The following is a 15,023-nucleotide window of genomic DNA, read 5'->3' on the forward strand; positions in this document are numbered from 1 at the left end:
ATTTGTTCTCCTTTTACATGGTTGTATAAAGCTAGACTCCTTTTTAAATCAACACATTTGATTTATTATGTGAGCAAGGTACTAAAATTAATTTGTCTAGTGAGTGATGCAAGTAAAAATAGGCTGGTTTTGTTCTCAGAGGTAGTCACAGCACCGATGTTCAGGACCTACATGTGATTAATTTAGATAGTTTTCCCATGTATATGTATATTCTGGCTCTCAGTTATGTTAATCATATGCCATTCTCAGCATTCGTCATGGTGGGGTTTCTTTATTATGACAAAATTTTAGAAAATGGCACTGACGAAAGGACACTGAAGGTGCTGAAGGTCTGGACTCAACTTGTCTAACTTTGTAACCAACACCAGATCAGCTATCCTTATGTAATTCATGAGACACTTGTCATATTTGTTCTTAAACCTCCAGTAGTGGAGACTCCTGCACCATGCTTCCTAAGTGGTCTGTTCCAGAGTTTTCTTAACCTTTTCATTAGGATGTATTACTTAGTGCCTCATTTGAGTCTTTTTTTTTTTTTTTTAATTTATTTTTATTTTACTCCCTTTTTAGCAGTAGACTTTTAGTATTTTGAATGTTTCCAGAGATGGGGCATCTACGACCTCTCTGGACAACCCGTTCCAGTGTTTCACCACTGTCACTGTAAAAAAAATTCTTTCTTATATCTAGTCTGAATCTACCTTCTTTTAGTTTAAAACCATCACCCCTTGGCCTATTGCTACAGGCCCCACTAAAACGTCTGTCCCGAATTTGATTATCATTTCCCTGATAAGCCATCACTTGTTCATCTGATCTTTCTTTTTTCAGTTGTGCTTTCTTACCTAATCATTCTCCCTATTCTCCTCTGAACACTTTTAAAGTTTTTACTAAAGATGAGAAGAAACTATGAAGAATTACAAAAGGATCTTGCAGGGCTTCATGATTGAGCAATAAAATGGCAGATGAAAATCAGTATAGATAACTCTTAAGTGATGCACATGGGGGAAAAAACCAAACCCTAAGTTCATGTTCAAAATAATTGACTGTGAGCTTGCCATTACATCTCACACTCAAGACCTCAGGATATGGTAGAAAACATCAGCTCAGTTCTCAGTAGCTATCAATAAAGCAAATCAGAATTTATAATGGTTTAGGCAAGGATAGATGACAAAGTAGAAATCATGCTGTCATGACCCTTCATTTTGAACTGTCTGATGTTCTGATCCATTCCATAAGGATATAGCATAATGGAGAAGGTTCAGAGAAGGTCAGAAAAAAATGATCAATGGTTGGGAATGGTTTATAGACAGGGCAGACAGACAAAATAATCTAGGATTGTTCAGCTTCATGGTGAAGGAGGATATGACAGAGGTCTAAAGAACAGCTAGGGACTGACCATTGTCCTCACCAGTGCAGAACTAAAGGCATCAAATGAAACTGGCAGATTCAAACCAAACTAAAATAGTGGGTTTTGACACAACAAGCTATGACTGTACCCAAGATGTTGATGATCTTCCACAAGGAGGTTAGTGATGTGAAGTTATCCATGGGTTCAAGATGAGATGGGAAAGAAGAGAAGAGAATCACTGCAATTGATCAAATACATACTCACTGCTGAACAGAGGAAGTATTGAGTGACTAATGATTGAATTCTGGAGGAGTTTCTGGCGAAGGACATACGATACGTTTGTCATGGTCTGCAGTCATGTCTTTTGCAATTGTTGGAGACAAGCTTACTGACCTAGATGTAAAACTAGTAAAATCACTTTTGTATACTGCCTTCAGTTTTTTAGGTACTCTAGTTATTTTCTCTATCTTTACCACTATTTTTTTCCTAAAAGAAATGTAAAGACACAGTATTTTTTGTTGCATGTGTTGATCTACATAAACTCTGAGAACCTATCTGTGTGTAACCAGCCAGCCTTTTTCATCTTTTGTTTGAGCCCATAACAGTGAACTAGTAATGTCTCAGTTACCTGGGTACCAGGCTTCAGTCAAGTGCAAGTTCTAGTCCTATTTGATGTATTAAATCAATGATTATACCTCATTTTTACATTATGTACCGCTGCCATTGCAGCTCTGTTTGGAACATAAATTATCTTTGATGTCTTACACCAGTCTAAGATCTCACTGTAAGAATATTTTTTGTTCTTTGTTATTTTCTCCTGAATTTAGGTAGTACAGAAGGAGAAATAAAGGGAGAGTCAGTGTATGTATTATAGACAGAACAAGTAGTTTCCATCTCCTTTAAAACGTTAGAAAACGTAGAGACTGTAAATCTAACAGATACGTTTCTTTATGATGACTACTTTACATAAATAAAGCTGCACTTTAAAGCTAGACCTCATCATCTAAAACCAAATTTTACTATGTTCTTTCATATGTTTAAGCTAGTTTGTTTGCAGAAGAGTCTGGTTTTTTTACTATTATGGTATATGAACATTTTGTATGTTTTATAAAATTCTTCCTTACTGGATGAGTCAGTGAGACAAAAGTATTTTCATTATTGTTTTTCAAACAATCAATTGAGGTACAGAGAGACCAGCTTCTCTATTTGACCCTGCTTTAAGCAGGCATGTTGGACTCGGGAGGTCCCTTCCAACATTTTTTTTTTTTTTTTTTTTTTTTGTGTGATTCTGTGATTATAAAGGAAGATCAGGACCTGCATTTTTCTAATCCTAATTCAGTGCCTCAATTTAGGCCATTTTTCTAGATTTAAATAGAAGGCTATACATAGGAAATAATCTGTAATATTTGTTTGTTCGGAAGGAGATAAGTGACATTTCAGAAAATAACTTTGTTTTCCATGCCTTCTACAGAGAATGATGACAAAAATGAAACAAATTGAAACAACATGTGTTTGAATTATTTTAAAGCTTAAATGTTAATTTTTTATGAAATCTTTTATGTTAGTAAGATATATATGTACACATTTATTTAATGACAAATGGAAAGATTTTGTCTCTTTTCTGCATATTTCTCTAAGTTGAGAATTAATGTACTGCTTTAACTTGTTCCCCACCTTAGAAGAGGAGAGTTGTTTTGGGACATGGAGTATATGTATTAATTCATTATATTCAGTAGTTATGTTCATCTGGAAAGCTCAGAAAACTTTCTAACTTGTGTTGGACTAAATTAAGCAAAATTATTGTTTGTCTTTCACAGGGTGCGAGAGTACAAAACACAGCCAAGAATTTAGGAGTGAGGGATCGAACGCCACAGTCTGTGCCAAGGTAACTGACAGTTTGTGTCTTAGACCATGATTTTGTCTAGTTTGTGCCAAATTCTGTCCTAGCTGCCCAAAAGCTAACAGTAAACAGTGACTAACTGGTGAGATTTGGCTTTTAATGTACATACAATTACATTCTTAGCCATACAATTTTACTTAAGTAATTAGTTGCAGAAGTTAGGCTATATAGCACTTCAAAATGTGAGCATTTTTGAAAAATGAAACCTAGTTCATGTTAATTATGAAAACACTGGAGTAAATCCTTCACCACTTGTGAAGTTTAGTGGTTTTGGGGAAATATGCCTAACTAAATGCATAACCCCATTTTAATGAAAAACTATGCTGCAGTCTCAGCAAAATCATGTTCTAGTTGCTTTTAGAGATGGCATAGTCTTTCTTTGTCTCTTTCTGAAGCATCCAGCTTTTTAATGCTGTGATGGATTGCAGGTACCTGAAATGCCCCTTAACAAGCACGATACTTATAAATGAAAATACCAAACGACAATGTTCTTAATTTTATTTTAAAGTGGTTTTATTAATCCAGCTCTAATTTAAACTTTTTTTACCTATTTAAAACAATGGGGTTTGTTGACTAATTATAACATTGAATGAGCTAAACAGATATGTGGAATACATAACAGACCCACTGTGGTGTTTAAATTTCAGTAAGGAAACAGGGAGTTAGTAAAACCTGATACAGGTAACTGTGTATGAACACATATGCTGTCCATAGCCTCACAGAAAGACTGTCCTCTGGGTTCTGACTGCTAATACTTGGGAACTTTTTCTTATGCTATTTGCTCCCCTCTTCTCAGGTGTCCCAGTTTCTCCCAGTAGGGAGTCAGGCTACTGCTCATGATTTACTTGTAACAAATCACAAAATATTGTTCCATGCCTGTGCTCGATCTGATTCTAGAAAAGGAATGTACCTTAAGTGTACAAGGTATGAGTAAATCTGAGTAGCAGCTGCCTTTCAGTTGCTGAGTAGCAGCATTTCATGGAGCGTATATGCATCTTGCATGCCCCATCAAGGAGATTAAATAAGATCCAACAAAAATACTGATTCTAGAGTAAACCTGTCAGCAATAAAGTCATTGCTCTTACCAGCAGATGAGGGCGTCCCTTCTCACAGTCGTGATCAGGTTAGAGGCAATCCAGGACCAAAACTGCCTGACCAACTGTCTTGCATTGTGGGAACCTAAAGCAGTAAAATAACATTTTATTACAGTAAAAGCTGTGAGAAGCCTTTTCATATTTTGAATTATATGGTTCTGGCCTTAAATGGACTCTTCCTTCATGACATAATCTGGAGACAGCCAAAAAATTCTTGCAAGCCAAAATTTTCCCACCTCTAAATGACAGAGCATGGATCTAGATTCGCAGCTTTTGTGATAAAGCAAAAATCTAAGTTCTTAAAAAGAAAAACTTGGCCATGAGGCATTTTTTGGCTTTGCATCAGTTGAGAAAAGATTGCCTCCTTCCAGTTGACACTCCCACAACATAGCAATGAAAAACTGAAGAAAAATTATGAGAGCACTCCTAGAATATAGAATAGACAGATGCATCCAGCATGCTTGCCAGTCAGCAGCAACAGCAATGTCACAGGAATATCTCATGGACCTCAGTGTTTGGGGCATTTGGTGTAACATGAGAGAGGTAAGTCACGTAAGTCAGAATAGTCATAGGCAGGAGTGATACTTTTGATGTATAGGTAAATGATACTCTGGGTTCTCAATTCTTTGCCTTACCATTACATTTGGTTCCATTTAACGTCACCTGACAGTGTTGCCAGCTCTCTGCAGCTGCCACTGTTTTCTGTCTTTTCTCAGCTGATCTGTTTGTACTATCTCAAATAGTTGTTCCATGTGTATTGACCCAGAACAGGCTGTTTCTGCTCTATACCGTCTTCAGCAATTATAGCTCCTTAGGGATTTATCCAGCCTTGTTAGTTTGCTTCAGAATTCCCCTACATCACTTGCTCTGAAGACAAGTAATCTTAATGATTACCATTTTAACCTGAAGAATATACAGATGTTGGTACTTGGGGCTGAGCTTTTCTGCACATTGTTCCATAGAAATTAGATTTGGCTAAAACATCAGCAAGAACTAACCCCACTGCAATTACTTAGATGAGATTTTGACAGTAATTTTATCTGTCTTTTGCCAGCTTTGAATATTACTGCTTTATTACACCAGCAGAATCAAATAACTCCAATAACCCCTGTTTATTTTTCACTGCATACTTGTCTGCATAAAGATCAGCCCATCTTATTCTCTCATTGGTATACAAATATGAGATATATGCATGTTGGCTTATATATGGCTCCTAATGAATACACTGGTGTTTGTACAATGTGACCTTAAATGATCACATTTCTGAATCTGCCAGATGACAATGTGGAAGAGCCCAATGGTCTTCGGAATACATTATGGTAGAGGTTTGAAAGCAGGTTTGCAATTGCTATTTGGCTGACAGAACTGATGTTCCCTGTTTTTACCATCCAGAAACAATACTGCTTGATAACCACTCCTGGTGAGATTCAGAGAAAAGTTATTTAGCCGGTGGTCATTGTGTGTTGTCAGCGTCCCATGGGTTTTAACTCCTAAGGGAACTGAAATCAGAGAACAGCAGCTATCCTGCCCTGCTTTTGCATAGCCACAGGATGCTTTTTTTCTGACAAGATGTGCCTAGATGTTGAAGAGGCTTTCAGTACTCACAGGGGCAGCCATACACACTGTGCCTTGTGTTATTTCAGTATCAGAGTATCATGCCAAGAAGGCACCACCCCATTGATCTTGAATTGTTTGTGGAGCCCAGCCACATGTACAGATTTTTGTTTTCTGTGTTGATTTGTTGTATGATTTTGAAATTTGTGATTAGTTAAAGTGGAGTCATATAAATTAATGTGATGCTTACCAGGCAAATTTGCAAAATACACTTGGAAAACTCAGATACTCAGAGCATCTTAAATATCCTTAGCCCACAAGCCACTGGACAAGTCACTACCCTGCCTGTAGCCAGACCTGCCAAACCTGCTCTTTCTATTGCTTTGGTATTTCAATATCAGAGAGTCTTAATGTTAAGTGTTAATGCACATGCTGTGTCATTGTCTCTTCATTTTTTGGCTTCTGATGCCTTTTCTCCTTCCAATGCCACACTTGGTCTCTTCTCTTTGCTATTCCTTCAGTGATACACTTTCCCTGAGGAAAATATGTAATCTCCAAATGAGATCATGTCTGTTGCTGGTTCTAATTGCTGTGGTTGCAGGGGAGATACTGTATGCTGGACATACTTACAGAGAGCCTGAGGTCAGAATGATTGCAGTTTATTTTCAGTAGTCCTAACATTAGGGTAGTTTCAAACACTTGCTAATAACCAAGTCCATGCGAAAGGGTTTAATAGAAGTTCAAAAGCCTTTATAAATGAAGGAGTGGCTATTTCAATCTGTACTGAGGTAGTCATTTGAACCAAATCTTACTGGTCTTGACTTCATATGTGTAGAAACGGGGTGGCGGGGGGAGAGTTTAAAATCTTCACGCTGGCGTGTCACATGTGTGACATCTGTCTTAAGTTCTTCGAACAGCATCAGTTTTATAGGGCACTGTTAGAGTGAGGTCTGACTGTGCCAAAACAAAACAAAAATGGAGGCAATTGCATTCACCAAGCAGCTTTTCCTATTCAGAAATTCAGAGGAACAACTGGTAACTGGATTAGTGGAGACTTAGTTTTCTCCAGAATGGGGTCTTCAGTGCAGAAATATGAAAACTTGACTAAACTGGAATATCTTTATAAGATTGTTTATAGATGTGTGTTTTAATGATACCACTTTCAATGTAAACATTCATGCTCATGAATAAGATTTTACTGGTTTTATACCAACCGAATTCAGTACCTCTTGTTTTGCAGTGCAGGAAGACTTAGATTTAGTTTGTGCTCCTTAAATTTACCCATTTTAATAATGACCAAGCTCTCAGAATAACAACTGCTTTGTTTTTTGTCGTTCTCAGATTATACAAGCTATGCCAGCCACCACCACCTGTTGGAGAAGAATGAGGAGAACTGCTCCGGAAAATAATCCAATAATGGCCTTTAGGATACTGGGACTATATGACAAAATCTAACTGCACTATAGCAGTATGTGCCTGGGGCTTTGATAAATAAAAAAACCCTTTACTCAGGATAAAGAAAGAAATACCCTAAGTATTCTCTATTGGCATTGACTTCCAAAAAGCATTTCTGGAATCTCTGCACTCTGGCCTTACACCAGAACAGGAATCTTCCTTGGGAATTTTACACTGGAATCAGATTCATTTGATGTGTCTTGTTCAGCCACACGATAGGTATAGCCAGCAGCTTGAAAACAAATGTCTTGTTCAGAGAGAATGACTTCACTTGTACACTATACTGAAAGCGTTCTTGTGGAAGGAATACAAGCCTAGATAAACTAGGCTTGATAATGAGCATGCACTTCATATGGGGCCCTTTGCACTGATAATCTCTTTTTCCTGCCATCATCGTAATTTCTCAGAATAATGACATTACTGTTTCAAGGATATAATATAAATGAGGTTTAAAGATGGAAAACTCATCTCAGAATTGTGTTTAATGGCTGCAGGCAGACTGCTGCTATGAACGTGTGCTTGTAATCAGTAAACTCAGCCATGTCTTAAGCAGTCCATTGTCGTACTCCTTTAGGAGAACCTATATAGCGTATGAGATGAAGTTTTGCCCTTTTTCAGTTGTCATTATAATGAAGGAGAAGAAGGCTAAGTCTGATCTTCACCCATAGTTAGACTGAATTTCAGACTCTGTCTAATGGATATTTTACATGCTTGTGCCTCTGCATTTCAGAGGTTTCCAGAGTTGTATATATTCTTGTATAGTACTATATTAGCAAATCTACAGAAGGCGAGGGTGAGGCAGTATTGTTATGTTTAACTGGAAATGTCTGTGGTTTAAGTTGAAGCATGGTTTGGGGGTTTCATGTTTTATGCTACCATTTCCCGTATTTTATCAGAATTGTTTTGTATAGCATTTCAGTTCTTAGGAGTGGTAATTGTTATAGATTTATTTTGAAATTGTACTGAGTATTTAGAGGGCCCAGGGAAAATGTATCTGCGTTTGGCTGTTCTTTTGGCCAAAGAATTTTCAGAGAAAATGCCCCCAAATGAGGTTTCGTATGTGAACACATTAAAACAAAACTGTATTCTGAAATAGTTCTACTTGTAGCAGTAGCTACGCATTCTATTCGAGCAGGACATACACTGTCTGAATAAAATTTATTTTTTGTACAACAGCAGCTTATAGTTATGCTGTAGCAATCAAACCTTACAACATAATTGTTGCGTATTATCTATTTATGAAATCTTCAACAAATATATTAATCCATAATGAAATAAGTGAGAATTCAAAATGAGCTGTACTCTTGCAGAGAGTGTTTTTTATAGAGGACATCTAGGGGACTTGTTACTTTTCTCCAAAGGAGGAATTAGAGCTCCTACCTTTTTCAGTATTCTTAATGTTTTTACACAGACTTTTAACTTTGCTAAGAAAATAAATATTTTTATATATCCACAGATATATATGTCTGCGCATATATGTGATTTTCAATATGTATATATTTATGTAGTCATATCAATTACTGGTCCAATCTTAAATATAGAATGTTTGCCTTGAACTGTGACAAAGACATGCAATAATGAACACTTCAGTAACAATTTTGCCTTCGTGCTTCGAAGTTTATACCCTTTCATAGTTATTGGAAGCTGTGGGACTATAATCTTTTTGATTAAGGAAAAAAACCCCCAAAACCAGAAAACAAAGTTTTACCCTTTAGAAGCTTACTCTTTTGGCTAGGATGACCTAATACTTCTACAGAAGAAAGAGTTATGAATCGTATATTTGCTGTTCTTGTCAGGATCTCATATTTTTGGATGTGTTTTATTCAGAAAAGCATTATTAGCTAGGGTAATTCCTGCTCCAGGCAAAAGCGCCAAAAATGTTTCAGTTTCTGCTTGTTCAGACATCAGGAGTCCAGAGAAGCTGTTAACCGCCTCATGCCAAGGACAGCGCTGCTGTCAGCCCCGGCTGCAAGCTTGCATCTTCCTGTGAGATTCGCCCAGAGTTTTGGTTTTATTACTATGAGGCAAGTCAGCTGTCAGCTGCATGGAGCTGCTAATCCTTTATAATACAAAATAACCTACGGGACAAAATCTGTTGCATGCACACGCATTATTGTAACTAGTCCTCACCTTTTTTATTGCATTGAAAATGGTAGGAGTGCAAATATGCCAAAATAGTCTCCTTGTATAATATAATAATTGTCTAATTCATTTTGTTGTTGAAATCATGGGGTAATAGACATTTGTAAACACCAAGAGACAAATAGTTATGAGGCAGTCACTGGACCAAATTCTTTAACTATTTTTTAATGAGTGTGCATCAGAAATCTTGACCTCTTGTTTTTGTATCTAATTTTTGGTTCTTTATTCTTTTTTCCCTGCTTTAAAGGCAGTTTTCAAAAACTTACTCAGCACTGTGAGCTTCACTGGTGACCCGTGCTGCAAAATAAAGTATCGCTTTAGCCTGGTATCAGGGGGGTCTGAGAAACTTAAGCCCTGGTTTTCTGGGATTACAGGTAGCATGTAAAGATAGGATTTCCAGAGGAAATTGGGCATAAAAGTCCCACTGACTGTCTATGGAAAGTGGGTGCCTAATTTCTCAAAATTTCCTTCAAAAGCCAGTATTCGCTTGAAACATTGTGTAACTTTTCAAACTCCTTTTCTTGTCCCTCTGCTTTCAGAGCACAATGCACATTCTAACACGTATGGCTTCTAGTAACATTAGATGGACCTTTAAGAAGCCCATTCTTAAATTATAAATTTACATATGTTCATTGCTAAAGCTATTTATCTTGTTTGATATATGTAGAAGATTATTTGTTCCTTATGCAAGGTGCACTTGCAGAGTAAAAAAAATCCATTCTCATCACAGTATGTTTATCCTTTCATAAATTTTTAGACTTACAGATGACAAGAAGAGATGACCAAGAGCGATGATTTACAAGAACTGTAACACCCATAGCTTTTTAAATCTTTGCTTCTACAGCAACAGATTATGCAGTCTATTTTTACAACAATGTGTTGTACTGGTTTAGGGAAAGCATTCTGTATGTAACTTTTACTTTTTTATCCAAGATAAGTGTAATTCTTCTGGGAATAAATTCAAGGACCTAGAGGCATACATTACCAAATACTGACTACCATGATTCAGTGGTAATCTATGGGGGATGTGTAGGTGACTTAACAGCTGGGAAGGGAGGGTTAAGGGCCAGGGAACAGCTAAGTTGCCATGGGGTTCATGCTTGGAGAAAACTTAGATTTTAAGGTAGAGCTGATGATGTTTGGCCTAACTTTGTAACCATCATCTATGAATAACAGGATGCTAAACAGTCTTTAATGTATGAAATGAGCATTGATTCAGTCTAGTTCCCCAAATTAAATATTTCATAACACTTATTTTCCTTGTAGATTGTAAATGTAAATGTATACATTCCAGCTTCGCAATGTCAAGCATTTTTGTGTTTAGGGGTCCATTTTAAAGTAAATATTCCTGCTATCAGCTGAACCAACCAACCAATGTTATGTCCACTGAGAGAGTTGCAATCTTTAGTGGCTTTTTACAAGATTTTCACCAGGTTTTAGCAAATGCATCAGGTCTTCGGGTTGTTTTTTATTTGTTTCTTTTAATGCAGTCAGTAGTGGTCAGAACTGCTCTTCTACTGTTTTAGAGCCAAAATAAACTTAAGTTGATGAGGATTTATAGTAATCATACTTCATTTCATTTGTTAGAATCCCCTAATGGAAAAAAATGAACCAGTTTTATTGATCTGGTTTTACCCAGAGAAATTCACAAGCACACAACAGTGATTTTTTTTGTTTTATTAATTCACTGTCAGATGTAGTATGTGTGTATATATATCTAAGACAATTGCCCAAATGTGAGTACACACATCATGGTTAAGCATAATGCTCAAAAAAAGAAAGTATCTTTCATTTATTTTCATTTAACTTGTGAAATTGGTAACTGTAGTGTGTGTGTGTATATATATATATATATATGTATTGTTCCATACTCTTCACTTTACAGCTACTTCATGGATATGTCTGCCAGCATTGTACGCGTATTTTGCACCATTTTTGTTTAACATTATGAAAAGAGGAGAGTTTCTTAAGCTAATGCATTGCCTTATGTATTTTATCTCTGTACTTGTTGATAAATGCAGGTAGTGCTTTTCTAATTGTACTACAGCAGTACACTGGCATTGGTAAATCAGATGCACAGTGCATACCTGTCTCAGGATACCTGGATTTTTCATCATTAGGTTTTGAAGTATAGAAAGATACTGGACTCATATTTTTGTATGCTGACAATTGTGTAGGTTTTTTTAATATACTGTATATACCAATCAAGTTTTCCTAAAGAAAATGTATCATTAGGAATGTTTCCCTTTTCCTGCTAGAAGACGTGAGTTTATGTTTTCTCGTTATGTATGTATAAAAGAATACATAGCATGCACAGTCATGCAGCTGTCAACACCGGTGAGAAATTTCATACTGTCCAGAGGCCAATCAAGTAGTCATTTTTTACGTTATTCTCCAGAAATAACATCTCCATGCTAGAAATCTTATATGGCTAGAGTGGAACTACTTTAGAAATAACTTCCGCTTCAGTTTGAAAGTCCAATAGAGTGTCGAAAGTAGCTGGGACATTTCTGCAAGTACTTAGATTTGGACTTTCATGGGAATATCCACAACATCTTTTGTGGGGGTGTGTGTCCTATCTGTACCATGTGCCAGATTTAAAAGACTAAGCAGCCTTACTAACTTTTTTAACACCCTGTATATAGTGTATGTATTTGGTTATACTTGTGCTACACTTTAAAAATGAACTTAATTTCTGCATTGAGTATTGCACATGTTTTTCAAATGAAGAATATATTGTTTGTAACGTCTCATTAAGCACAAGAGAGCATTACTGCTTTGAAATTTTATGTTAAAGTACAGCCATATACGGAACCTCTCGGGGAGCTATTGTTTGAAAACAGTCAAACTAGCAGCTCTGTGGGTAGCTGAGTTTGTTAGAAATAACCTTTGGAATTTAATGTTAAATATCCTTGAAACATGGATTTAAATTACTTTTTCCTTTTTTTGTAAAATGCCTGTGTAGCATACTTGGAATCAGTTGCTATATTGATTATGGGTTAAACTAATACTATGTACTTTTAGATCTATGGTTTATTTTTTTAGTCTACATATTAAAGACTGGAGTGGTAACAATGTATTACAAAATGTCAGACAGCAATAAAACCATTCATAGTATGGCCACTGCAAATCTCTTTCTTTATAAGCAAGAAATAAGTTGGGGGGGGAGGGGGTTGGAGGTCTTTAACCCTTTCAGTATGGCTGCCCTAGGAATGCTGCTGCAGGAGAACAGAAACTAAACTTGCAGAAATAAATGTTTATAATAAGAATCTGTTCTGAGAACCCAGGCCCAACTTAGGTTCATTGCTGACAACTGAAGTGTATTTTTACAACCTGTGGAAAACTGAAGCCTGCATGAGCAGTAGTCCCTGGCTTTGGGCAGCAGTATTTTGTGAAGGCTGGAAGAGACACAGGCATGAAAATCCCTTTCTGGCCCCATGGTGCCATTACTGCCCCACAAAGGTCTAAAACATCCACCGTTTCTGGCATTCCCTTGTCTGAAGACCAAAGTGTGAAGTGGTCATCATCTGTTTGCTGCTGCACACAAGGATAATGCAGCGAGCATGATGTGGAGTGTTGCACTCCCTGTGCTAAAAAACCCACCTATAAATGACTGATCCTTTAGAGAGATTGGGAACTAGCTCCTAGCTACTGTTGGGGTGCCAGGGGTTTGAGGAGTTGCACTGAATGTTTCTTTCATAGGACTGAAAGCTGGTGAAATACTAGACCTTGCTGAGCAGTTGTCTCTGTATGAAGGAAGTTCTGATTTCTGCATGGTGGTTGTGATCAAGAACAAGAGGAACAGCAGAGGCAGCACCAAAAGCAGCTACAATGGTTTTGTAAAATCCCTTTTGTTTTCCATATTCTGCTAGCAGGGAGGAGGGTGAGGATGAAAGTATATCTGGATAACTAGACTTCAAAAGATAGATTACTTTTTTGTTTTCTTCTGTCCTAAGTATTCCGCTCTCCATAATTTTGTGAAGGAAGGCAGCATGGAATTTCGGAGAAGTAATGAGAAGCAGAAGTGGCCAGATGATTTCAAATATGGTCTGCTTTTCCACCATTGTAAGTGAGGTTTCTTTTTTTCAGTGCTCCTCGTTTCTGTGGTCTTGACTTGTTGCCATATCAGAAATAAAGTCGAAAATTATTTTCTTGATCAGTGTACACAATGGGCATAAATAGTGCTTTGAAACAACTTCTGAGAAAGATATCAGTTACACCATGGTAGCACTTGGGTGTCCAGTAATTTCTCATCTTTCATGAGAAAGTATTGCTGTCATCATGATTTGAAAGTGAAAATATCTGCAAAGGGACTTGGCCACACTTACATGTCAGAGGTCATATGAGGCACAGTGAGTCCACGATTCAAAAAAGATAATGTATCTTTGCCTCACATTAAAGTATGTGTCAGCTAATCTTTGAAAGTTAAGACGCTTCCTTTTAAATGTTACAGGTAAACTTACTTTTACTATGTATTTGATTGTTTTTTTTTTTTTAATGGCTCCTTATGTCATGCAGAAACAGGATGGATGATGCTCATACTTTGCTTATACTAATGAAGTGGAATTGCTAACAATTACTTCATTCTTGCTTGTAGAAATCTTGATTCTCTGAAACTTCTTTCCCAGATAGTACTTCATTGCCCCCCCCCCCTTTCTGTATACATTTTCCTTTGTGGAGCTGCCAGGGTCCTGAGGGCACTAAAAGGCCCTAATTGCCGCAACCAGCCTCAGTCCTGCACCCACTGGCCATGGATCTGGGGCAGCATTTCAGCTCAGGCCTGGGCAGCTCCTGTCTCCAGCCTCACCTCCTGGGAGGACCTTGAAACCTGTGTTACGGGTAGCCTTGTCTCTAGTCCCATCTTCTCTTTCTGACTGGACTTTCTGGATGGACTCTGCACCTGATTCAGTATTTCGCTTTGTCCGATCATCCCTGGACTGTCAGCAGAGCTTGCTGTTGTCCTGGTCCTGCCGGGGGGAGGCCACTGGGCTGTCTTCACCCACAGGTCCCGGCTTGTCCTCCTTCAGGGAGTGGACTTGCTCTTGCTGCTCCCTGCGAGGAACATCCAGTGCTGGTATGGGTTCTGCCACATCTAATGTACTACTGGCTTGTGTTGCATTAAAGCAGATTAATGGATTAGAGTGCTCTTAGGGGGGAAAAATGCTCATTTCCAGTCACAAGACAGATGGGAGGCCTCTTCCATTGATTTTGATCTTGGGACTAAGGGTAGCATCCAAAAATGCTCTATAGTCCTAATTTGGTGAAACAAATTGAAAATGCATTTCCAGAACATGACAGGACAGGGCAGGAGGGGGAAAGATATTGGTTACTGAGAAGGAGTGCAAGATAAGACAAGTGCTGAGCAGTGTCAACACAGCAATGAAACATCCTGAAGATTGGACTTCAGTTTTTTCAAGTTTTCAGCACAGTTGATGTGTTGTTAAAACAAACAACTGCATCCTTTATAGAAGACTCAGTGTAAATTCTTACTATTTTGACTTACGTCCAGAAATTTTTTTAAAGCTCCAGATTTTAG

General features: G+C 37.5%; 1 protein-coding gene across 2 annotated transcripts in view; it reads left to right on the forward strand.

The window, feature by feature from the left end:
* The window catches only part of PREX2 (phosphatidylinositol-3,4,5-trisphosphate dependent Rac exchange factor 2), a 189,763-nt gene extending 177,153 nt beyond the window's left edge, over positions 1–12,610 (forward strand). For both annotated transcript variants that reach the window (XM_069779486.1, XM_069779487.1), the window contains exons 40-41: positions 3,160–3,227; positions 7,232–12,610. In XM_069779486.1, coding sequence (XP_069635587.1) covers positions 3,160–3,227; positions 7,232–7,277 — 114 coding nt within the window. In that variant the 3' untranslated portion in view covers positions 7,278–12,610. The remainder of the gene's footprint in view (positions 1–3,159; positions 3,228–7,231) is intronic.
* Positions 12,611–15,023: the final 2,413 nt, after the last annotated feature.

Source organism: Haliaeetus albicilla, chromosome 3, assembly GCF_947461875.1.
Source record: "Haliaeetus albicilla chromosome 3, bHalAlb1.1, whole genome shotgun sequence".
NCBI lineage: Eukaryota > Metazoa > Chordata > Aves > Accipitriformes > Accipitridae > Haliaeetus > Haliaeetus albicilla.